The sequence below is a fragment of the Callospermophilus lateralis genome, chromosome 3 (genome assembly GCF_048772815.1).
Source record: "Callospermophilus lateralis isolate mCalLat2 chromosome 3, mCalLat2.hap1, whole genome shotgun sequence".
In the NCBI taxonomy this organism is placed as follows: Eukaryota; Metazoa; Chordata; class Mammalia; order Rodentia; family Sciuridae; genus Callospermophilus; species Callospermophilus lateralis.
Genome location: NC_135307.1, coordinates 147130875 through 147158246, shown reverse-complemented (window position 1 = coordinate 147158246; position 27372 = coordinate 147130875). Strand labels below are relative to the sequence as shown.

The following is a 27372-nucleotide window of genomic DNA, read 5'->3' as shown; positions in this document are numbered from 1 at the left end:
CAGGCCCTGTAGCTCAAAGCTCACAATTTCTATGTGATGTGCAGAATACCCACCCTGTCAGGCTGGCTACTGCATCCTAACAACAAATAATAACAGATAAATCTTCTTATACCATATGTATACAATAAACAAGAAAACCACAATTAAAGTGTCTGTTTGGACAAAAAGAAGAAATACAGGAGGCATTGCTTTACAGAATTCTTCTGATTCTGCTCACAATTGTTATGCACACAGTTAGTGCTAGACTCAGCCCATCTGGTCACCTTTTGTGCTGTGGAAGAAGCTTCCTCATCCACAAACCTGTAGGCCCTGATTTTGTTCTTTGGGAAGTTCACAGTTGTCTCTTTGCCCTTGTTTCCCACATCTGAATTGTGGGGAAGTTTGTCCTCTTGGGGGCTGTCTAGTTTGCACAGCCTAGTTCCTACAGGTGCACTTTTGGGGCCTGAGAGTCCCTTTTAAGACCAGTCACTAGCGTTTGTAAATGGGGCTTGTAGTTGGATAGAATCCCCTCAAACAGTTTAACTGTAGTAATCTTCGGGTCTGTTTGCTGCTAATCAGTTGACATGAAGGTCATCTCATTTAAAGACTCCTTTTAGACAAGAGATTCCTTACCTTCAGTTTCTTGGCTTTTGTACTTGGCTCATTCCTTTTTCCCTTAGTTGAATGGACTGAGCTCATGGAAACAACAGGCTTGTGGGAGGGCAGCACCCTTACTCTCTAATACACTTCCACTGGTCCCTATTGTCTGTCTATGTGTGGCCTTTGAGAAGGGCTATCAGTTCCCCTTCTCCCTGCTGTTTGGGACAGAAGATTATCTTTCAATATTGTACATCCCCACATTTTCTGGACTCTTAATCAATTTGAATTTTAGGTCAGATAAGAGAACCTTCCTTGGTGAATCCCTGTCCATTCCATCTGACATGCGAGTTTCTCATTCTAGTACTATCTTGGTAAAAGCAGCAGGAATTATCCAGTACCCTTTTATACCTATTTCCTCACATACTGTTGTAACACATGGTTTGCCTGCAAGTTCTTATCAAATATTTTGTAATGCCATATAAAGGTTGTTGGTTTTCCAATATCCTTATATCCATTTCCTTGTAACCTCTTGCCCCTCTGCCAAGCCAGTGCCACATGTTTTTTTTTTTTTTAATTACTTGCAAGCCCTTATTTCTGTATTAGCTAAAACATAGGCTAAACTGCTACAAGACATCAGAAAGAACTCAGTGGCTTAAATATAATCAAAGTCTCTTTCTCATAAGGCAGTCTGGAGGTGAGTGGTCCATGTTGGCAGGTCAGCACTTCTCCACAAAGTCATTTGAGATCTAACTTACTTCCATCTGATTTCCATGGTCCAGAAGTAACAGCAACATGTGTGTTCCAGTCCACAGGAAGCAGAAAGGGTGGAGAAGTGCCCTCTTCTGTCTTAAGGCTGAGATGCAGAAGTGGTACATGTCAGTTCTGCTTGTATTCGTTGGCCCTAGTCATGATCTCATGGCTACATTTAGCTGCAAGGAAAGCTGGAAAAAGTGTACAATAAGGGGACCAATGGATTTGAGGAAATTTTTTTAGTCTATCACAACTAGCAATATGAAAATAAAATTCTATTTCATTAGTAACAATATCTAACATTTATTATGTTAACATAAGTAATCTTTTAATTCTCAGTATAAATATATGAGGAAGGCACCATAATTCCTATTTTATAGATGAGAACACTGAGACTTAGAGAAGCTGAGTAAATTGTCCAGAGTTTAAGTCCAGGTTGGCCTCATGCCAGAGTGTGGGCTCCTAGCCACAAATGCAGTACTGCTGCCCAAGGTAATCACAGAAATGCCAATTAAAACATGACATTGTAGAGAGGATATAATTTCATAGTACCTAACATTATGAGAGTAGAGGCAAGGTACCAACTCTGATGGTAGGAAAATTTGGCAATATATTCCAAAATAAATCATTAAAAATGTGTTTCCCTTGACATAGTAATTTTACTTGGAGAACTTTTCCTGAGAAAATGCTTGGGTACTAAGATATGTGTTCAGGAATTTTCATTAAAACTGACAAAACAATAGTAACAAAAAACCAAAACCCACAAAAAATTAACCAAAAAGTTACCTAATCTTAGATTTTCTGCAACTGTTAAATAGCATATTTTAGAAGTCTGTCTACTGTTATGGACAATGCTGTGATTTATTTTTAATCTTAAGAAGTAGGTTACAAAATAACATACATAATGATAATTTTAACTATTTTATATTGGTGTATATATGGAAAAGCATGGAAGGATAAAATCGAATAAAATATTAACTGGAATTTCTGGGTGGTGGGATTATATATATATATATATTTTCTTTTGTGCTGTTCTGTGCTTCCCAGGTTTCTTCTCTTAACTTTCTGTCAATATTCCAAACAATAAGTGTTACTGAAAAGAAAAAGATCAATACCTTAGTAGAAAAAAGGCAGAGAAAATGGACAATTCATCACAATTAAAATTAATCATCAAAGAAATCAAAACTTTCAACATCACATTGACAGATTTAAATTTTTTTACAGGGTGCAAGGAAATACACTCAGATGACGTTTATCAGAAATCTGTTATGCCCGTTGACCCAGCATCCTCTTCTGTGAACTTATTCACAAAAGATTCAAAGATGCATGTGTATGGATGTCCATGTGGTGTGCTCTCTAAGAGCAAAACTGCATGTGGCCTCAATGTTCAGATTTGGAGGTTTTGTTAATAAATATAATACTTCTAGGCTGCTTTGGAAGTCTAATGTGTGGCAGTGAAAAAGTGGGGTATAAAACTATGGTGGCAACTGTTTTTAAGAAGTGGAGAAGGGGCAGATACAGGAGAAAAACTAGCCAGTCATGTACCAAATGTTATAAAGAGTTATTCGTGGGTAGCGATATGTGCGTGGGGCTTTAATTTTATTTTTTGTTTCCTAAGTTTTAAAAATAGTGAACATATATGACTTTTATACATAAAATAATTGTTATAAAGAGGTAGCTGTCCTGCTAGTTTAGATTTGCAATTTTTATCCACTTTCCAAAAAAATGAAATTATTTTAATCTTTTCTTCTAATAACTCATTATAGCATGTAATAAGGTTAATTCCCAAGTGCTTTTCTCTTACTAGTCAAGAACTGGCTGAAAACACAGTAGTTGCCAAGGTAAATGGTGAATTATGGGACCTGGACCGCCCATTGGAAGGAGATTCCACTCTAGAGCTGCTGATGTTTGATAATGAGGAAGCTCAAGCTGTAAGTATTTTAACAACCATCTAAACAATCTTTGGGCATTTATGTTGTAAACTGCATTGGGGAAGAGACCAGGTATTCAAGTAAAGAATGATGAATATTTTGGTCTTTTAAGATTTAAAATTACAATATGGTGTTTAATAGATATTTAATAAATATTTGTATATATACAAATAGATATCACTTTTTTAAGGAGCCCATATTTACCATTTCTTAAAATAGTTGTTTTCCTAAGTTAGAGTATTTAGCTGTTAAATAATGTGTATTTGAAATGAATTTTAGGCCTGGGAATGTAATTCAGTGGTAGAGTAGTTGTCTAGGATATATGAGGCCTTCAGTTGAGTCACCAGCATCAGAATATATGCAAAAGCAAAAAGATCATGCCATTGTGATTGGCTGAAAATGAAGTGAATTCTATTAGATTTAAAAATTCATATATTGGGCTGGGGATATAGCTCAGTTGGTAGGGTGATTCCTTGTATGCATAAGGCCGTGGGTTCAATCCCCAGCATCACCAAATGGGAAAAAAGTTCCAATTAAAAATTAATCTATATTATAATTTAATATATGTGAGGAGTTTGGAAAAAATTATCAAAACTCAGGGGCTGGGATTATAGCTCAGTGGTAGAGTACTTGCTGAGCACGTGCATGGCACTGGGTTTGATCCTCAGCACCACATAAAAATAAATAAATAAAACAAAGGTATATATATATATATATCCTCAGATATCCTCTATTTGTTACTATAATTTTCTATAAAATAAATACCAAATTTTTATGTAGGGTCTCTGATGTACCTTAACTTTTGCAATCTCTTTTCAAGTAGTTCATTATCTCCATTTAAAACCCAACCTATGGCTAACTTAGGTTATATTAATTGTTATGCCTACACTAAATTTCTTAATCTGAACTATGATAAATGTATTATAAATATGTTTCTGCTTAAAATATGCAAACTATAACCAGTGAATAGTTAAATAGTACAATATTAAGGAAACCATTTTTTAAAAGTGATTCAGAAAGTACAAGTTTATAAACTGTCAACTGTCATCTCTCTATAGCTAGACACTGCCTGTGTGGTGTCTCCATTTAGACACTGTACAGGAATCTTTTGTTCAGTGCATTCATTGTGAAATTCTTGATTCTAATTTTTTTTCCTTGTTTGCCCATCTCAGTGTACTACTCTACTACATACTCAGTATTCTAAATCCAGAACCTTGGAAGTTATGTGTAATTATTTTCCTTGCTCACCTTTAGTCTTCAGCTTATGGGAAAGCCCAGTAGATTATACTGGAATCTGTTCATTCTCTCCATCTCCATTGCCACCACCTGGAAGTCTGTACTCATCCTGTTATTCCACCATCCAAGAAACTGCCTACTTGATGTTTCTTCCCTTGAAATCCATTCCCATACAGCTATAAAACTATGTTTTAAAATGTTTATTGCCTATTTCTCTCCTAGTAGGCTGTATCTGTATGAGGGCAATGGCTAAATCTCTTTCTTTCACAATCATCTTCCCAACACTGAACACAACAAATATCAACAAATATCTCAGTGTGGACAGTGCCCCAAAGAGGAGATTTGGACTTGACACTCAGCCTGCTGTCCAGTAGCAACCACAAGAGGGTTGCTTAGCCCCAAAGGCTAGTCTCTGGGTCTGTTCGCAGAACATGTACCAATCTTTTGCTGAGGTCAGGATTGTACATAGTTACTGAGTCAGCTAACTCTGTCTGCTTTGATTTATTTTATCAAACAGCTTTCTAATTGTAATTTACTTTTCTGTTTAATAAAGGGAAGAAGGTACAGATAGAAGACTCAATTATCTTGCACCTTTGGCACTTATATTTTTATTTATTTATTTAATTTAATTTGTAGGTGGACACAATACCTTTATTTTATTTACTTATATGTGGTGCTGAGGATTGAACCCAGGGCCTCACACATAGTAGGCGAGTGCTCTACCGCTGAGCTACATCCCTAGCCCCGTCACCTATATTTATTTGGTGACTTGGTTTTAGTTTACCAATAAACTATTTATTGATAAACTATTCTTGATCCATAAACTAAGCTAATTTAGTTAATTTTAGTTAACTCATAAACAAATTCCTTGGGAATTTGAAACTAAATCAACTTGCTGAACTTTTAGGACTGATAACCCCCTTTTGGTGAATTAACCCACATTTACACTGCTCACAGGTCTCGGGGAATCAGCAGGTATTTCTGGCAAGACCTTTTTCTTCCTGAGCTATCTTTTAGATTTCCACAGACACAGGCTATTTAGCATGTAAAGATTACTGTGGAGATACAGAAACTTGTTAACTTTAGTGATGTCCCAAACAGCCACTTGAGTTGTCTGCATCCAGCTCTAGAGAGGCTGCCTTGAAGAAAAAGGAAGGGAACTGGTACCTGGCACTCAACAACTTTCTTCTCTCTCTGGGCCTCTTGGATATTCATGAGGCCACTGTGCTGGATGATCCTAGTGCAAGGTCTCCTTCCCCATAGTTCTGTGCACAGAAGGAAATGATGTAGTCGTTGCATCTTAGCTGCAGTGCTCAGCAGAGTAGCTTTACACAACACCTGAGCACATGGCTCTTGTGGAATGCCAAGGAGGGTGCAGAAAATAGTCCTTGTAAATGGACATTGAGGATTTTCTTTTTACATGTCTTGGCATTTATCCCCTTCAAATTTATCCACTTGCTTACTCATGCTGCTCTACCACTTATGTCCCATGATATAATTCAGATAGCTAATAGCTTCTCTGTACACAGGTATACTGGCACTCCAGTGCTCATATTCTTGGGGAGGCCATGGAAATTTACTATGGAGGCCACTTGTGCTACGGCCCACCCATCGAAAATGGATTTTATTATGACATGTTCATTGGAGACAGGTAACACTGCACAATACTCGCATGTGTTTATATTTTGTTGTTTTATTAGCTTAGTCATATATTTTGCACTGTGTGGTGATAAATTGGTTAACCACTTATGAAAATTATTTTTTAATGAGGTTAGATTCAAGGGTAACTTTTCATGTTTTCTCTCTTTTCCCCAGAAGGACGTGATAAGGACATCTAATCTGGGGCTTGCTAGAGTATGCTACTAATTAAGACAAAAATCACAAACTTAATTCCTAGAAAGCAGTTAATCAGTTCTGCTCCATGGTAAGGGTGCTGTCACCTTCAGCTTCAGCCAGTCATCTCTCATATTTGAATGACAGATAGGAATGGCTCACACAGACCTCACATTCCATAGGTCTGTGCTTGAAATCATTAGCAACTGGCCCTGCCCTTGTCCACCTCCTGCTCTGTATTCCTCAGAGTTCTTAAGGGTACCAACAGCTGACAAAACTGAAACCTTGGATCCTTTCAGTTTCCCCCTACTCCTTACCACCACCCTACTATTGAGCGGCTCAATCTAGTTGTGCCAGTTTTATCTCCTAAATAGTTTTTCTGTCCTCTCCTCTTGTTTCTTTCTCTACTTTGGGTGAGTACAGTACGTTTTGACTTTTTCTGTCACCCCCACACTGCTTACTGACCTCCGTAACTGAGCACATAGCAATCTGTAGCTTCTGTTTATAAACTTTGTCTTGTCTGAACAATTTTTACTCATAAGTGTGAACTGTGTTTATCTACAATACCTCTCATCCCAAATGTGTGGGTTGTCTCCACACCAACAACTGATTTGCCAACTTCAGGACACCAGCTGAGTGTTCAGCAATTCAGTGGAGTCCTGACCCTACCCAGAGTTAGGCAAAACCCAGGTTAAGGCTGAGTCCCACAAGGCTGCCCCCACTTGAGACACCAATTCCAAGTCCACTCTGCCCATAATTTTGACTCACTGGCTATAAATTGAGTTTCCATGTCCCACTCCTTGGGTTCACCAGTTTGCTAGAATGGCTCACATAACTGAGGATGGTACTTAAGTCTACTGGTTTATTGTAAAGGTTATTATACAGAATGTAGGTGAACAGCCAATTAAAAGATGCACAGGGACAGTATGTAGCAAGGGGTGCAGAACTTCCATGCCTCTGGCTCTTTCACCTCCTAGCACCTCAGTCATCTCATTCATACACAGAAGATACTCTTCTCACTCCATTATATCACTCCAATGTCGTCTCTTGTCACCAGCACTACAAGCTCATTTGTTCAACATGGTTTTTCTGACTGCCTGCTGTATGCTTGTGCTTGGTGCTGGTGATTCAGAAGTGAACCAGTCTGTCTGTCCTTGTAGAGCTGACAGTCAGGCTGGGGGAATACAGACATACACAGCCAATTACCATCAAGTGGTGATGAGTATATGAAGAAAAAACAGGTATAAGGAGATGTGTGCCATGTAGGCAGGAAGTCAGGTCAGGGTAGAGTGTCACTGAAGCAGAGGCCAGAATGGAGAGAGGAAACAAGCCTAAGGAAACTTGGCAGGGCAGGGGGAGGGCAGGCATTTGTGGACATCTGGGGGAAAACATTCCAGGCCTCTGTGGGCATACATGTGACTTGTTCGAGGAATGGCAAGGACGCTAGTAGGGCAGGAGGGGAGTAAATTCCCACTAGGAGCCAGTGGAAGGAGGTCAGTCCTTGCATGGTGATGGTACTTGGGACTGTACTTCACACATGTCTTCCTCCCAGGTTAGATCCCACTGCCACTGAGGGCAGGAATGTGGTGAGCCCTTAATACAACTCTTTAGAACAAAAATATAAAAGCATGGAGTCTGAGGAAGACGACACAGGAGCAGGACTCAAAGGAGCTCATGATCTGGCTGGGGAGTCTTCTAACAGACTGTTCTCATGTCAGGTCAAAGGAAAGCTAAAGGTAGATTGCAGCATCAATTGATGCCTCAACTTCCTTCTTAGAAATAAAGGCGTATCTGCTCTGTGGATGAATGTCTGACTCGATGTCCTGGTACAACAGATCACCAACTGAATTCAGAATGTGTATCAGATATTGATAAAAGCTCCAGGGCAGCAGAGAGGGGGAATTACTCAGGGTCTGAAAGATCTGTACTGATTCTTGGGGACTCTCCTTTTTAGAGCAGTGTCCAGCACTGAGTTGTCAGCCCTGGAGGACATATGTAAAACCATCATAAAAGAAAAGCAGCCTTTTGAAAGAATGGAAGTCAACAAGGAAACGCTTCTGGACATGTTTAAGGTAACTTGGGGAAACTCAGAATAAAAATCTTTTACTAGGAATATTAACAGAAATTAACATAGGCTAGCGTTTTCTCTCCCACCCCAAATACCTGGCTGAACTCACCAGATTTTTCCGCAGTCTGGGAACCTGTTATGAGGTTGTTCTGATCATTTGCTCTGCCTCTTTCCTCCTCATCTTTCCTACAAAATTTCAGGCAGACATAGGTAGGTAAAGGGCTCTTCATATGTGTGTTTATAAAACTGATTAATTCTGAGTATCATTAATGCCTGATTACCGGGAATGCTTATTCTATCTTATGGAATGAAGTGTCATCTGCTTCTAGAATTGAAAATAAATTGTTATCTGCTTCAGGAATTGAATATAAAGCCAATTAAGAGTATTAAACTAGGACTGGGGTTCTGGATCAGCGGTAGAGCGCTCGCCTCGCATGTGTGAGACCCTGGGTTCGATCCTCAGCACCACATAAAAATAAATAAGTGAAATAAAGGTATTGCGTCCAACTACAACTAAAAAATAAATATTAAAAAAAGAGTATTAAAGAAAAGTTGACTACTAAATTCAACCGTGTTTGTAATCTCATACAAAATTGTTTTTTTTTTTCTTTTTGGGGGCAGTTTTTTGTTAACTTTCTTTTTAATCCTAGGTCTGGGGGTGGTACCAAGTGGTTGCCTAGCATAGGCCCTAGGTTCTATTCCTAGCACTAGAAAAAGGAAAAAAAAAAAGGTTGTAGCCTGTGTAAAACTTCTGAATAGTCTTTTAGTATTTTTTTGACCAATTTACTTAAATATAATCCTTAATTTTATTTTTAAATCATATATATCAGAGAAAGTATATGTTTTGAAAGTATAGTATTATTATAGGCTTGCATTAGAAATGGATTTGCTTTTTTAAATTTGCATTTAATTTTTTTTTTTGTGTGGCAAAATATATAAAATGTAAAATTTACCATTTTAACCATTTTTCAGTATATAGTTCTTCAGGCACATTTACATTGTGTAAACATCACCACCATCCATCCACAGAGCTCTTTTCATTTTCTAAGACTCTCTACCCGTTGAACTCGCTAACTTTTCTCCCTGGGTCCCTGCAGGCACCATTCTACTTTCTGTCCCTGAGTTTATCTTTCTCTAGGAGCCTATCTTTCTCTAGGAGCCTCTGGGGAAACATGTATCTGTCCTTTGGTGACTGGCTTGTTTCACTCAACATAACATCCTCAAGGTTGTCTGTGATGTAGCAGATGTCAGAATATTTTTCTTTTTTTGAGGTTGAATAAGATCCTTTTGTATATGTATAGTAAATTTGTGGATTCTTAGGTTGCGTCTACTTTTTGACTGTTTTTGTGAATAAAGCTGCTATGAACATGGGTGTGCAAATTTCAGTGGGAGACACTGATTTCACCACTTTGGGGCATATACCCACAAATGGAATTGCTGGATCATATGGAAGTTCTTAAGTATTTTGAGAACCTGTCATACCATTTTCCATAGAAGTACTGAGCCATTTACAATGTACAAGGGTTCCCGCTTTTCCATATTCTTGCCAACAATTGTTATTTTCTGTTGTGTGTGTGTGATATTGTTGCTGTTTATAACAGCCTTTCTAATAGCTGTGAAGTGGTATTTCTTTGTGATTTTGATTTGCATTTCTCTAATGACAGTAATGTTGAACATCTTTTAATGAGTATCTTCTTTGGAGAACAAGTTCTTTGCCCATTGTTTTTTTTATTTTTTATTTTTTTTTATAATTGTAGATGAACAGAATGCCTTTATTTGTTTATTTTTATGTGGTGCTAAGGATCGAACCCAGTGCATCAAACATGGTAGGCAAACACTCTGCCACTGAGCTATAGCCTCAGCCCTCTTTGCCCATTTTTGAATGAGCTTGTTGGTTTGTTGTTGTTGTTGTTGGTTGTGGTGGTGGTTTTAAGACAGATTTGTTATGCTGCTCAGACTGGCCTCGAACTTCTAGGCTCAAGTGATCTTCTTGCCTCAGCCTCCTGAGCAGCTGAGACTATAGCACACCTCAGTCTTGTTTTTAGTTCCTTATGTATTATGGATATCAGTCCCTTAACAGATACAGGATGTGCAGATATTTTCGTCTATTCTGTGGGTTGCCTTTTTCTTGGAGCTACTCAGGATCTAAATATATCAATGTTTGTGAAGGAAAATTATTTGGTTTGAACATGCAGGTATTAAACAGTTAAATCTTATAAATCTGGTCAGTTGGTTGTTCTCCTGACAATGACTCCTGTAAGAAGTTATTTAGTATAAGTACCTAGTGCTGTGATAATGGCGATAAAAGCAGAAAAAAAGGAAGAGGAAAAAATTACATTTTTTAATGTAATGACATCATTGCTTACCATAAATTTTGCTTTTGTTTTTATACAAGTCATAATATAGCTGCATCCTCAATTTATTTATTCTATGTAGTTAAAACTGGATCTTTAAGAACAGTGTTGGCTAGTAGAAATATAATGGAATCTTCAAATCTGAGCCACATGTGTAAAGTGGAATCTCAAATTTTGTGGCAGCTATATTTTATAAGTAAAACAAAAGTGAAATTAACTTCCAATAAAATTTTATTTAACAGTATATTAAAAATATTGTTTCAGTTGGGTATGGTGGTACATGCTTGTAATCTCAGCAATTTGGGAGATTAAGGCAGGAAAATCACAAGTTCAAATCCAACCTTGTCTTAGTGAGATCTTGTTTCAAAATTTTAAAAATTAAAGAAAAGGGCTGGGGATATAGCTCAGTGGTAGAACACCCTTGAGTTCAATTTCTAATACTTATAAAGGAAAAAAATCATTTCAACATATAGTCCATATAAAAAATAATTAATGAACTATTTTACATTCTCCCCACCCCTACTATACCCCTGAGGTCCTGTGTGTTTTTCACTTACAGCACATCTCATTTCACACTAGTCATATGTTAAGTGTCCATTAACCATGTGGGCACAGGCTTCCACCCTGGAAGTATATCTATCTGCCATGAGCTCCCTTTGTCCTTAGTGTCTCAGCACCTCAAAAGTAGTAGATGCTTTTTCAGTGTTACTTGAATTGATGCTTTTTTTTCCTCTCATTTAACATTTTTTGTGTAACAACGTGTAAATATGTTTTTCTTTGTAGTACAATAAATTTAAATGCCGAATTCTGAAGGAGAAGGTCGACACTCCAACTACCACAGTTTACAGGTTTGTGTGCATAAATTTCAAACACTGCTCAGTAGTAAACTTGAAGGTGTTAGCAGTAGAAGCAGAGTTTGTTTTCTGGGAAGTGGTCTATTTGTAAACTTGCACAGCTGATGTACTACTATAGTAAGGAACCCGCAAATTTTATTACCAAGGGTATATTCTTATTTTCTCCTTTGTATTTATCAGGATAGAAACTGAGACCAGTTTTCATTTTTGAATGTCAGCTGTAACAGGACCTTTCTCTTTAAGGATAGGACTATGTCAGCTTGGTCCCTTACATTTTTAGGAGCTATTGGGAAAAGAGCTGTTTCCTCCTTCTGCATTCTTAGTAACATGGTACTGGGAGCCATCCAGACCATCTTCTCACATTGTGCCCCCTATTGTCCAGAGTCCAGGTGTATTAGCCTTCCTTTGTGAGCAGGGTATTCACAATGGGACGAAAAGGGAACTTTGGGAAGCTGCCAAGTCAGGTCTAAGATCTTAGTGGACTCAGTCCCAGGATCCCTCAGTTCTCATAGTTTAACAGGAGTCTCTTGAGCCCTCTATAATTTATCTGTCTTTCAAAGCTGCCCCATGGGTAGTTGCTCTTTCCCATTTTTGTTCCTGCCATTTGGGTGTTGCTGGAATCATCATGGTCCCATCTTAGAAGACCTAGTTCCTATGTAATTACAATCACAAATCTCTTCCACCAGAGCATTATTTCCACAGTCAAGTGCTTATCATTCTCTAAATCAGTTGTAGGATAAAGTAAATCATATTCCTTTTGTGCAAAGCCATGCATAGAGCATCTCTTAAATTATAACATACACTCCTTGCAATTGATGTAGTATGGGATACAATAAAAGCAGTCCTTAGCAGGAAGAGTAAAGCAGGTGTCATCACTATATCAGACCTTAAACTATACTACAGAGCAATAGTAACAAAAACAGCATGGTACTGGCACCAAAACAGACTGGTAGACCAATGGTACAGAATAGAGGACACAGAGACTAACCTACAAAATTACAATTATCTTATATTAGACAAAGGTGCCAAAAACATGCATTGGAGAAAAGATAACCTCTTCAACAAATGGTGCTGGGAAAACTGGAAATCCATATGCAACAAAATGAAATTAAACCCCTATCTCTCACCCTGCACAAAACTCAACTCAAAGTGGATCAAGCACCTAGGAATTAAACCAGAGACTATGCATTTAATAGAAGAAAAAGTAGGCCCTAATCTATATCATGTGGGATTAGGCCCCAGATTCCTTAATAAGACTCCTATAGCGCAAGAATTAAAACCAAGAATCAATAAATGGGATGGAATCAAACTAAAAAGTTTCTTCTCAGCAAAAGAAATAATCTGTGAGGTGAACAGAAAGCCTATATCCTGGGAGCAAATTTTACCCCTCACAATCAGATAGAGCACTAATCTGTAGGGTATATAAAGAACTCAAAAAGCTAAGCACCAAAAAAAACCAAATAACCCAATCAACAAATGTGTTTACCTTATTTTTGCCACTCTTCAATTACCTATAAGATTTTATTATTTATTATCTATCATTCAAATAAATATTAACACTAATATTTATTAGTGTTATTATTATTAATCATTCTTAACTTTAAGAATAAATGAAGCATGAAGCGATATTACCCAAAGTTCTCCTCAGGTTTAATGAAATGCCAATCAAAATCCCAAAGGCATTTCTTATAGAAATAGATAAAGCAATCATGAAATTCATATGGAAAAACAAAAGACCCAGAATAGCAAAAGCTATTCTAATCAGGAAGTGTGAATCTGGAGGTATAGCGATACCAGATTTCAAACTGTACTACAGAGCAATAGTAACAAAAAAAGCATGGTACTGGTACCAAAACAGGCAGGTGGACCAATGGTACAGAATAGAGGACACAGAGACCAATCCACAAAATTACAACTTTCTTATATTTGATAAAGGAGCTAAAAGCATGCAATGGAGGAAGGATAGCATCTTCAACAAATGGTGCTGGGAAAACTGGAAATCCATATGCAACAAAATGAAGCTGAACCCCTTTCTCTCGCCATGCACAAAAGTTAACTCAAAATGGATCAAAGAGCTTGACATCAAATCAGAGACTGCACCTGATAGAAGAAAAAGTTGGCTCCAATCTACATATTGTGGGGTCGGGCTCCAAATTCCTTAATAGGACACCCATAGCACAAGAGTTAATAACAAGAATCAACAAATGGGACTTACTTAAACTAAAAAGTTTTTTTCTCAGCAAGAGAAACAATAAGAGAGGTAAATAGGGAGCCTACATCCTGGGAACAAATTTTTACCCCTCACACTTCAGATAGAGCCCTAATATCCAGAGTATACAAAGAACTCAAAAACTAAGATAACAACCCAATCAACAAATGGGCCAAGGACCTGAACAGACACTTCTCAGAGAAGGACATACAATCAATCAACAAGTACATGAAAAAATGCTCACCATCTCTAGCAGTCAGAGAAATGCAAATCAAAACCACCCTAAGATACCATCTCACTCCAGTAAGATTGGCAGCCATTATGAAGTCAAAACAACAACAAGTGCTGGCGAGGATGTGGGGAAAAGGGTACACTTGTACATTGCTGGTGGGACTGCAAATTGGTGTGGCCAATTTGGAAAGCAGTATAGAGATTCCTGGGAAAGCTGGGAATGGAACCACCATTTGACCCAGCTATCGCCCTTCTCGCACTATTCCCGGAAGGCCTTAAAAGAGTGTACTATAGGGATACTGCCACATCAATGATCATAATAGCACAATTCACAATAGCTAGACTGTGGAACCAACCTAGATGCCCTTCAGTAGATGAATGGATAAAAAAATGTGGCATTTATACACAATGGAGTATTACTCTGCACTAAAAAATGACAAAATCATGGAATTTTCAGGGAAATGGATGGCATTAGAGCAGATTATGCTACGTGAAGCTAGCCAATCCTTAAAAAACAAATGCCAAATGTCTTCTTTGATATAAGGAGAGCAACTAAGAACAGAGCAGGGAGGAAGAGCATGAGGAAAAGATTAACATTAAACAGACAAGTGGTGGGAGGGAAAGGGAGAGAGAAGGGAAATTGTATGGAAATGGAAGGAGACCCTCGGTGTTACACAAAATTACATATAAGAGGTCGTGAGGGCAAGGGGGGGGGAACAAGGGAGAGAATTGAACAACAGCGGAGAAGGTAGAGAGGGAAGATGGGAGGGGAGGGGAGGGGGGATAGTAGGGGATAGGAAAGGTAGCAGAATATAACAGTCACTAATATGGCATTATATAAAAATGTGAATGTGTAACCGATGTGATTCTGCAATTTGTATTTGGGGTAAAAATGGGAGTTCATAACCCACTTGAATCAAATGTATGAAAGATGATATGTCATGAGCTTTGTAATGTTTTGAACAACCAATAAAAAAAAGAATGAAAGAATAAATGAATACACAGAAAAGGCAGGCTAAATTTTTAAATTCTGGCTTCTAATAATTGACAAGTTGCATTTTTTAGAACCTATTTAGGTCTACATGGACACTTCTTGTGATTATTTAAAGATCAGGGTATCAAAAACTTTTGTGCTAATATGGTATTCCTTCCTTTCCTCTGAACATGATTTTTTACAACTTCCACTTTAGAGGACAGTACTCAAAGCCTTGTTTTTTTTAAAAAAATATATTTTCATTTTTACAGCTTCATTCTATTTGTAAGACTATAACTAAGTCACTTTTTGTCATTGTGATTTTTAATCTTTTAACCAATGGACTTTAAAATTGATTGGGATAGTTAAGACATTACTTTCTTTACTAAATTTTCTTCAGACTAGTTGATGTTAAGTAATTTTCCCTCTGACCTGTGACATTTATATTTTAATTCTGTTAATGTTGCTGTACTTGAACAAATGTGTTTACTTAAGATTTTTGAATCCTTGTTCATTATATGTTCAGGGGAATCCCTAGCTACAGCCCCTAGTGTCTGAATAATGATGTCATCTCTGACCCTAACTTTTGCCTGAAGTCTGCACTGTAAATCAGTGTTATCACTTAATAAACCCAGAAATAATTAGGCATTTCATCATAAAACCAGAGAGCCTAAAAGAAATAACGATCTTGATGTTTATTTTTTCTTTTGTTTGTTCTTTGTTTTTTCTTTTCTTTACTTTTATTTTCTTATCACATTTATTTTTTCATTTTTTGAGAAAAGGAAAAAGAAGTTTTATTGCTTTGCTAGCAAAGGAGAAACACAGGGGACTTCTGTCCCAGAGGCTGTGATTCTGCCCATCAGCAGGAACCAGGAGGCTTTTCAAGAGGTGATTCTTTTTTTTTTGAACTGGATCTTCTGTGCATTCAGGATAGGCTGAATATAGATTGCAGGACCCAGTGTAAGATGTAAATATGGTGACACTTGTTTCAAAATCATTCAGATTTTCAGTATAGAGATGGAAGAGCATTTGACCAAGCACAGAGAACTTCTGAGTCTGAGGCCCTGTGTGAGGGCACTGGTTACTTGCCCATGAGGTTGCCCTTACTTGTGACTATAAGATGCAGGAATATCAGCTTTGCCTTTCATAACTTAAATCTGCAGATGGGGAACTAGAGGGGATTTCCAAAGGACATATCTATTAATATAGTAAAACTATGTTTGCAGCCAGATGTGGTGGTGCACACCTGTAATTCCAGAGTCTTGGGAAGCCAAGGCAGGAGGATTGCAAGTTCAAGGACAACATCAGTAACTTAGTGAGACCTTGTCTCACAATAAAAATAAAAAGGACTGGGGATGTAGCTCATTGGTAAAGTGCCCCTGACTTCCATCACCAGTACGAAAAATAAAACAGTTATGACTGCTTTCTTGAACAAAATGATGTCTCCAGCCTGAACTGATCTAAGAATTGGGATTGTGGTTGATATTAAAAAGAAATACTGAGGGAGGAGAGAAGAAAGGGGAAATATGGGGGAATGATATCGACTAAATTATATTGCTATATATATATGTACAAATGAATCCCACCATTATGTAATAGTGCATCAATAAAACTATGGAAAAAAATTTAAAACTTAGGGAAAAAAACAATAATACCATTGCCATCAAGACAAAATGATGACATTGTCATTTTTGTTTTATTCATGGAAGGGATGGGGCTGAAATTCAAAGTATATAAATTATAGAAGGGTTTGAATTATGTCTGTTATATGTATCGAATATTTACTGCTGGGTGCAGTGGCACATACCTGTAATTTCATTGACTGGGGAGGCTAAGACAGGAGAATCACAAGTTTGAGGCCAGGCTTAGCAGTTTAACAAGGTGCTAAGCAACTTGGTGAGACCCTGTCTCAAACAAAAAATAAAAAGGCTGGGGATGTGGCTCAATGGTTTTTTTTTTTTCCCATGGCAATATGGTATGGCATTAAGTACACTGGACTGTGGGTTGATGGCCCTATATTTCCCACATTGCTTTTCTTTTTTTTTATTGGTTGTTCAAAACATTACAAAGCTCTTGACATATCATATTTCATACATTAGATTCAAGTGGGTTATGAACTTCCATTTTTACTCCAAATACAGATTGCAGAATCACATCGGTTACACATCCACAATTTTACATAGTGCCCTATTAGTAACTGAGGTGATTCAAAGGCTACATTCCATGTTGGTATTATAATTCACTTGTTAATTTGGGAGATAGTCATTTCTGAGATCTTCTGGTGCCATCTCCAAAGCCTGGATTACTTCTTTCATATGGTGGATGTGTTTTCAAGGACGGATAAATCTGCCTAAAATAGGGAAGAAAGGTAATCCTGTTTCCCCTGAGATTAGGGAAGAGGAAAGATTAGAGAGGAGCAGGGAGAGAGGAAGAGAAAGAAACATGTGCATTTAAAAAATAAGTTATAGTAGCAAAGCAGCAAGGGCTAATTCAAAGCATAAAGTGGACCATTGTTACACTTCCCCATTATCAATTTCTGTATTCCATTTCTATGGAAAAATGGGCGATGACATGTCCCAAAGTGCTTCCTGCTGAGAGAGGATGAAGTTGGGGAACGTAACCCAAAGTCCTTGTTCTCTATCAGTTGGGACATAGACTGTTAAGGGTATTCAGCATCATATTAGTCCAGAGGTCCACAGTGGCAGATGGCAGGTGACTGGACAAGGCATACATAGGGCAGGAATTATGCTAAGACAATAATAAACAAGACAACAAAGCATTACTTTTTTGTACACAATTAGCTTGAAAGCAATCAGTATTTCAGCTAGTCTCTAAAAACCAGGAAGACAGTAATTCATAATCATATAAGTGAAAAACAGATTGAGTATGTAGAAACAGTTAGGAAGCTTAGTAAGTCTATGAGATCAGGCTCAAATTAAGTCAGGACAAACTTGCAACTCTAGAGTCCTTTGTGATCATTTTTATTAGGCACTCCCTATAAGAACCCTTCCTTTATACCATCCAGTCTTACTTACTTTTGGTAGGGCTGACACAGGGTACATCTTAAGTTACATTAAAAAAATATTGTTTTTCTTTTTAAATGTTCATGTAGGAATGTGCTTTGGCTATATTGTCCTGCCAGGTAATTAAGATCTAGTTGGTCAAAACCAACCTTGATCCTATCTACTCCTAAGAGTCAGCTGAAATTCTTCAGAGATCACTCTTGGGGATGTGTGCAAAGCATCTTGGCTCTTTTAACTTTCCTCTACCGCTGGTGCCATTGGCCAGGATGGGTCAGAGTCTTGCTGACCATATGTGGCTTCTTCTTTTTTTTTTTTAAATTTTTTATTTGTTTTAATTAGTTACACATGACAGTACAGTGACCATCAGGGATATTTCCATCTCTAATAATCCTCCTCTTTTCAGAATGTAAACTGGTTGGCTTCCTATTCTCTTAGGTCCTCTCAATCTCCCTGATTGGCAGATTGGGTGACTCAACAGAGTTTCAGGGCCCAGAGAGGGGTCCCATCATTCTCTGGGTCCTGGCTGACCTTAGAGGACAAGGACTAAAATATTGGCTACTATTTCCTTGGTCCTTTTACTTCCTTGACTTTGGTCTCCAAGTTTTTGATTTTAAACATCCAGCAGGCCAGTTTCACCAGTCTTAAAGTGGGAATAAATGTTATAACTTAAACATCTATAATTTTACAGTTACCCCTTTCATTTAATTGGGGTCAGTATTAGTTCTGTGAGTCACCATTGCATTCTATCGATCCTATAGGTAATGGCTTATTATGTCAGTTTAACACAGGTTGTTTTATTAGAAGCATTACTTCTGCAAAACACTAACACACAATAGTTCTAAAGTTTACAAGGAAAACAACATGAAATTAGCAGAGAAAAAACATATTCCATTTGTGTAATAGCTACGAACCAAGTAAAATGATTTTTATAATCTTAAACTTTTACTTAGTTATATAATATATCCCCTGTTTATTTTGAGATCACAGTAATCTTTACAACAAAATTTTATCTTTTGAACATAACTCTAAATGAGCTCAAGTCTAGCCTATTTTGGAGCCATTCTAACATGGAGTTGGGTGGGAAGCAGAGCTTTATCTCAGGTAAGGGGTAGGGAGGGTTCTTGACAAATAACATGATACAATATTACATCTAAAACATGAATCAAAAAAGGCTAAGAGAGCTTTTAAATTTTTATGGAAAAAGTGGCAAAATGCTTTCATGTTTTACAACATCACTTTTAAATAGATTAGGCTTTCCTTGTTACCTTCCAAAAATACATTTAAATTTCTATTCCAGAGTGAAAGTCACTCAAAATTGTATATATAACTTATTGACAACAGGTTACTTTATCCAGCTATAAAACATCAAATGACATGAATAAATACTAATCAAATTTGTTATTTCTATACAAACCCAAGACCACTGCTACAGATAATTTTAGTTTGGAGAAGACCAACTTGGTAAAGTGTTCTCCCCTAAGATTTACATTTAACCAAGTTTAACTTTTAAAGTACAATTTAGAATAGAATCCAGAGTATACAGTAACAATGATCACAGGTCTTCGTAGATTAGCAGGACTAGCAACAATCAAAGGAAAGCCTTAAATCCTTGCACATTTAGGAAACAGTGTTAATGATCAGAAAGGACTTAGTCAAAGCAAACAGATAGATATAAGACAGGTCTTCAAATGACAGTGTGGCCCTTCTATATCAGATACCATGTATAAAAGAGAGGACTTACTGGTTATCTTGCTGGTAAACTTATATAACCTTTCATTTAAAAAACTTTTATATAACACACAAGGCTTAAACAGATATAGTTCTCAGATGCATATATATGCAAGTCACATATATTTAGGGTTTAACATTTATTTTTAAATTAAAATATTAAGTTAATGTGGTGTAAATAAATTTCAGATGATTTCAGTCTTGAAGATTAGTGTAGAGTAGGAAAATGTCTGATTTTATGTTAAAGGGAGATATTTGAGAGCTTTGGGTTGTGGCAGTTGACAGTGGCATCTCTGGCTGGGTGAGCTGGTACACATTTATAATACCAGTGATTTTCAAGGCAGAGGTAGAGAATTGGAAATTCAAAGTCAGCTTCAGCAATTGAGTAGACTCTCTCTCAGAATAGAATAGAATAGGCTAGGGATGTAGCTCAGGGGTAAAGTGCCCCTGGGTTTTCTCCCCAGGATGGGAATTGAAGGAAGGAAGGAAGGAAGGGTGGGAGGGAGGGAGGAAGGAAGGCAAGAAGGAAGGAAGGGAGGGAGGGAGGGAAGGAGGGAGGGAGGGAGGGAAGAAGGAAAGAAGGAAGGAAGGGAGGGAGGGAGGGAAGAAGGAAGGAAGGAAGGAAGGAAGGAAAGAACATCTCTTGCACTTTCTTTCAGAAGTTATTCTGTGGCTTTTATATTTGAGCAAAGTGTAGAGGTATGTCTCAGTGGTATAACACTTGCCTTTCATTTACAAGGCCCTAGATTCTGTCCTTGGTATCACAGAAAAAAATAAATAAGAAAGAAGAAGGGAATAAAACCACTGAATTTTAGCAAAAGAGGGCATACTGGGATCTGAGACTGGATGAGTTAGCTCTTTCCCTAAACCTAAATCAAAAATTGCTCCGACACTTATAAGTAAGTAAAATATTTCACTCAAGAAGATATAACTGGGGCTGGGGTTATAGCTTGCCTCACAAATGTGAGGCACTGGGTTTGATCTTCAGCACCACATAAAAATAAATAAGTTAAATAAAGATACTTTGTCCATCTACAACTAAAAATATTTTTTTTAAAAGAAAACTAGAACTGACTGGGTACAGTGGTGTGCACTTGTAATCCCAGTGGCTTGGGAGGCTGAGTCAGGAGGATTGCAAGTTCAAAGCGAGTTAAAAGCCAGCCTCAGCAAAAGTGAGGTGCTAAGCAACCCTGAGACCCTGTCTCTAAATAAATAAAATAAAAAATAGGGGAAATCCCATCATCATTCCTTATAGAAATAGAAAAAGCAATAATGAAATTCATTTGGAAAAATAAGAGATCCAGAATAGCCAAAGAATCCTTAGCAAGAAGAGTGAAGCAGGAGGCATCATAATACCAGACCTTAAACTATATTACAAAGCTATAGTAACAAAAATGGCATGATATTGGCACCAAAGTAGACATGTAGACCAATGGTACAGAATAGATAGAAGACACAGAGAAAAACCTATATAAATACAGTTATCTCATACTAGACAAAGGCACCAAAAACACATATTGGAGAAAAGAAGCCTCTTCAACAAATGGTGCTGGGAGAACTAGAATTCTATATGCAGCAAATGAAAATAAACCCCTATCTTTCACCATGCACAGACTCAACTCAAAGTGGATCAAGGACCTAGGAATTGACCCTATGCCTAATAGAGGAAAAAGTAGACCCAAATCTTCATCATGTCTGATTAGGCCCCGACTTCCTTAGCAAGACTTCTGAAGTGCAAGAAATAAAATCAAAGAATTAATAAATGTGGTGGACTCAAACTAAAAGCTTCTCTCAGCAAAAGAAACAAACACTGAGGTGAAAATAGAGCCTACATTTGGGAACAAATTTTTGCCACATGCATGTCAGATAGAGCACTAATCTCTAGGATATATAAAGAACTCAAAAAACTTAACACCAAAAAAAAAAAAAAAAAAAAAAAAAACCCAATCAGTAAATGGGCTAAGGAGCTGAACAGACACTTCTCAGAAGAAGATATACATTCAATCAACAAATATATGAAAAAATGTTCAACATCTCTAATAATAAAAGAAATGCAAATCACAGCTACTCTAAGATTTCATCTCAAGCCAGTCAGAATGGCAGTTATTAAGAATACAGACAACAATAAATGTTGGTGAGGATGTGGGGGAAATGGCACACTCATACATTGTTGGTGGGACTGCAAATTGGTACAACCAATCTGAAAAGCTGTATGGAGATTCCTTAGAAAACTTGGAATGGAACCACCATTTGACTCAGCTATCCTACTCCCGGGTCTACACCCAAAGGACTTAAAATCAGCATATTACAGTGACACAGCCACATCAATGTTTATAGTCAATTCACAATAGCTAAACTGTGAAAGCAACCTAGATGCCCTTCAATAGATGAATGGATAAAGACTGTAGTATAAATACACAATGGAATATTACTCAGCATTAAAAGAGAATAAAATTATGGCATTTGCAGGTAAATGGATGGAGTTGGAGAATATCACACTTAGTAAAGTAAGCCAATCCCCCAAAATCAAAGGCTGAATGTTCTCTCTGATAAGTGGATGCTGATCCATAATGGTGGGGAAGGCATGGGAAAAATGAAAGAAGTGTGATTGGGCAAAGGTGAGGGAGGGGAGAAGAGAGGAGATGGGGGCAGGAAAGATGGTGGAATGAGATGGACATCATCACCCTAGGTACATGTATGACTGCACATATGGTGCAACGCTACATCATGTACAACCAGAGAAATGAAAAGCTGTGCTGAAATTGTGTACAATGACTCAAACTGCATTCTGCTGTCATATATACCTAATTAAAATAAATTAATTAATTAACAAAAAATAAAATAAATAAATACAAAATAGAGCTGGGGATACGGCTCAGTGGTTGAGTGCCCTTGAGTTCAATCCCTGGTACCAAAAACAAAAACAAAAATAAAACACAGAGAGAGAGAGAGAAAGAAAGAAAAAGAAAAAGCTATAACTGTCTAAGCATGTCCTAAATGTTTCATTATAGGTGTGGTCCACTAATTGATCTTTGTAAAGGTCCCCATGTAAGACACACTGGAAAAATTAAAACCATAAAAATTTTCAAGGTAAGGATTGATTATTTTAATTTATAAACACAGCAAACTTAAGTTGAACTAGATAATAGATTTCACTCATATCTTTTCTAGCCTGAACATCACAATATTTTAAATATTTCATTCTTATTTGCCTAATATATTTTAGAATTTTGATAATTAGACCACTACATATAGCTTATTTATAATTTAACTTTATGTAAAGTATTCTAATGCATTTCTTTTTTTATATGCTATTTTAAAATACTGTTAAAGTTGCAACACTATCTCCACAAGTTTCACAGTTGTGGATTTAATCAACTGCAGAATGAAAATATTTGGAAAAAAAATTGCTTCTATACTGAGCATGTACAGATTTTTTTTGGTCATTATTTCCTAAATAATACAATCTAACAACAATTTGCATAGAATTTGCTTTGCTTCAAAGTATGCAGGAAGATGATTTAAAGTGTACACATAGCTTTTATGCCAATTGTAAGCCAATTTTATTAGGGACTTGAGCATCCTTGGATTTCAGTATCCATGGGAAGTCCTGGAACCCCCTGCAGATACTGAGGGACAAACTGCACTGTGGTTTTCTTGAATCACCCAAAGTGAATAAGAACATTTGTTTGCATGTGAGAATAACGTGCTGTAGGAAAAGGAGAACCAGGGAATGTGATGGTGTGATGTGGAATCAGAGGTGTGGGACTGACTCTGCAGTCCCAACCTTTCTGGGTCTTGTTTTCCTCACAGGTGAAATACAGGACTGCATGATAGCATTACCTTTTAAAGCTCTTAATCCCTGCGCTACATTAGTGAGGCCAAGACACCCTTCCCTGGACCTCCTGTCTCTTCTGCTCCCCCCTTGGTGATTGCAGTTGCTGTTGAACTTTCCCACCATCCAGCTTCCTGTCACTTTGATTCCTAGAATCCAGAGCAGACTCTCTATGTCATTTACTGATTAGTGCTATCATTTGGGCTGGGATAGTTTAATTAGAATCAATTTCAGATTCTTCCCAATATTACAAAAAAAAATCTATAAGCATTGTGGATGTTATGGTGGAAAATTATGTACTATCTTAGAGTGATTTTATTTGTAACCAAATCTTTGATGTGTTTACCAAAATCTTATTTGGTGTTTATTTGGTGTTTAGAATTCCTCAACATACTGGGAGGGAAATCCTGAAATGGAAACGTTGCAGAGAATCTATGGGATATCCTTTCCTGATAACAAAATGATGAAAACCTGGGAAAAGTTCCAAGAGGAAGCCAGGAATCGTGATCATAGGAAAATTGGGAAGGTATGCCCCATCCTCATCCTCATCAGTATTAAGACACAAACATTCCTTTGTTGCCTTGAGTTTACATCTCATAAAACTAAATTTAAAAAATTATATTTTGCTGTCCTATTTTCTGCCTTCTGTTTTGCAGTATTCATTGCCTGCTGTTGAGTTTTTTCATATTAATACCCTAAATACCTTCTAACCTCTTTCCTCCCTGTATCTTTTATTAGATTTTAAAAATTATACCATTCTCCTATTTTTATCATGAAATTATTTTTTAAAATTGTGTACACTCCATAAACTGCATTGTATTTAGGAGTCAAGGGCAGGTGTAGAAAGAAGGAATGAGATTTGAAAGCGGGTAGACCTGGATTGTTAATCTCAATCCTGCCACTCATTAGCTTTGTTGTGATGGGCAAGGTATTCACTTATGAAGCTCCCTGCCTGTCCTTGTCTGGGGTAACCTTGCAGGTTGATGTGAGGACAGATGCAGGGGTAGCTGAAAGCCATGAGAAAGAATGACCATTATCACTTGAAGCACACCTCCTGTGGTGGAATGTTTTGGTCTTTTTTAAAGCCATGTTTTTCCACGTAAGATACGTGTTTAAGTGTAACCAAGTAAGAAAATTATCATTAAGTGAGAAAGATGACAGAAAAGCCAAGTTAAAGACTAAGTAATCATAAGAACGAATTGTCATTTTACATGTGGTATTATGTATGGTTAGGGATAAGTACTGAGAGTCTTTGGAATGCCTATTATTAGAATATGGGAAGATAACTGAGTATGATTTATTCTTAGCATGTCATGTGTATGTGATGAATATTATTTGACAAAAGATGAAATTTGAAATGCAATTATTATTTTAATCTAGGAACAGGAACTTTTCTTTTTCCACGATCTGAGTCCTGGAAGCTGTTTTTTCCTTCCCCGAGGAGCCTTCATTTATAATACACTTATGGATTTCATACGAGTAAGTTTAAATTTTTAAAATGTTTTATTCTTGTTCAACTACATTTTACATTGTACTATTTTCTCTCTTACTTAATTTACATTTTATTATTTTCTCTTATATTTAAATTATTTCCATTAATTTTATTTCAGTAATATTTATAAAAATTTTTGAACTTAAAAGAGAAATAATAGATTGTGTCTTCTAATAAAAATATGTAGCTGATTTTTGTTTTCTCTAAATGCTGTTTGATTTCATGAAATGTTGATCATATAAATCTGTAGATAAACATTAGACCAGGTATGGATTTCCCTATGAAAGAAGGAAGGGTAAAGTATTCCTCTCTGGCACAAAATGCTAAAGTGGAAAGCATTGCTTCTCAAAAGGTGGCCTCTGTTGGCCACTGGTGGTTTGACAGCCTTAGAGGAAAGGGTAAAAAAAAAAAAATCTGTGAAATACCTACCTTATAATAACACAAGTTCATAGATTGGAAAGTCGTTAGTATTTGCATAATTAGGACTGTAGTGATTTTGTTCAGAGGTGATTCATGTGGTCTACTAGGATTATCCTTTCATTTTCACATGATTTATTTATCTTATGACTAAAAGTTACAATGATGCACTGCATAACAATGTTTGAATCAGTGACAGACTGTGTGATGATGATTCTGTAAGATTATGTTACCCATAATACAATGGACAGTTATGGTGCAATAAGATTATATTGTAGCTATCTTAGTTTGTGTCAGTGTCCTCTGTGATTTCCTTACAAAGAAATAGCATTTCTCAGACTGTAACCCTGTCATTAAATAACACAATTGTACCTAAAATTTTTAATTAATTCATTTCTATGTGCCTATCACTAATTTACCCCAAGACAGTCTCTTAAAAATGACAAAACCTCTTGCAGCATATTCTGTATGCCTCAGGTAGTTGCTCAGGAGTGTGTGTTTGTTTTTTGCAGATTTGGGCCTCTCCAGAATTAACTTGATGCTAAGATTCTTTTTGTTTTTAAACTGTCTAAACAGATTTTTTTATTTGTTTTAATTAGTTACACATGACAGTACGATGATCTTGACATATCAAACATTTGAATCAGATGGGATGTAATTTCTCATTTTTCTGAGTGTACAGTTTGCAGAATCACATTGGTCATGCAGTCACGTATATACCCACAGCAATAATATTGTCTATTTTATTCTGATGTCCTTCCATTCCCCACTTCCCCTCCCCTCCCCTCCCATCACTTCTCTCTACCCAATCTAATGTGACCCACTTCTTCTTTTGTTTTTTCCCTCAAATCGTCATACCTGTATTCTGTATAACGAAGGGGGTCTCCTTCCCTCTTCCATGCAATTCCCATTCTCCCTCCTTTTCCCTCCCACCTCTCTTCCCTATCTAGAGGTAATTTTCTTCTCATGCTTTTTCTCCCTACCCCATTTTGAGTCACCTCATATTTTGAGTCACCTCATATCAGAGAAGACATTAGGCATTTGTTTTTTGGGGATTGGCTAACTTCACTTAGCATAATCTGCTCCAATGCCATCCATTTCCCTGCAAATGTCATGATCTTATTATTTTTTAGTGCTGAGTAATATTCCATTGTGTATAAATGCCACATTTTTTTATCCATTCATCCATTGAAGGGCATATAGGTTGGCTCCACAGTCTAGCTCTTGTGAATTGTGCTGCTATAAACATTGGTGTGGCTGTGTCCCTGTAGTATGCCGTTTTTAGGTCTTTTGAGTATAGTCTGAGAAGAGGAATATCTGGGTCAAATGGTGGTTCCATTCCCAGTTTTCCAAGGAATCTCCATACTGCTTTCCAAATTGGCTGCACCAAATTTGCAGTCCCACCAGCAGTGTATGAGTATACCTTTTTTCCCGCATCCTCACCAGCACTTGTTGTTATTTGACTTCATAATGACTGCCATTCTTACTGGAGTGAGATGGTATCTCAGAGTAGTTTTAATTTGCATTTCTCTGATTGCTAGCAATGGTGAGCATTTTTTCGTGTATTTATTGATTGATTGTATATCCTATTCTGAGAAGTGTCTGTTCATGTCCTTGGCCCATTTGTTGATTGGGTTATTTGTTTTTTTGTTTTTTAACTTTTTGAGTTCTTTGTATATCCTAGAGATTAGAGCTCTATCTGATGTATGAGGGGTAAAAATCTGTCCCCAGGATGTAGCCTCCCTATTCACTTCACATATTATTTCTCTTGCTGAGAAAAAAACTTTTTAGTTTGAATTTGTCCCATTTGTTGATTCTTGGTTTTAATTCTTGTGCTGTAGGCATCTTATTAAGGAACT

At 37.0% G+C, this 27372-nt stretch overlaps 1 protein-coding gene across 1 annotated transcript in view; it reads left to right on the top strand.

The window, feature by feature from the left end:
- Positions 1-27372, top strand: part of Tars3 (threonyl-tRNA synthetase 3) — a 72309-nt gene that overhangs the window by 4189 nt on the left and 40748 nt on the right. Inside the window, exons 4-10 of the mRNA XM_076851425.1 lie at positions 3137-3260; positions 6026-6147; positions 8284-8401; positions 11535-11599; positions 22781-22859; positions 23984-24130; positions 24985-25083. Coding sequence (XP_076707540.1) covers positions 3137-3260; positions 6026-6147; positions 8284-8401; positions 11535-11599; positions 22781-22859; positions 23984-24130; positions 24985-25083 — 754 coding nt within the window. The remainder of the gene's footprint in view (positions 1-3136; positions 3261-6025; positions 6148-8283; positions 8402-11534; positions 11600-22780; positions 22860-23983; positions 24131-24984; positions 25084-27372) is intronic.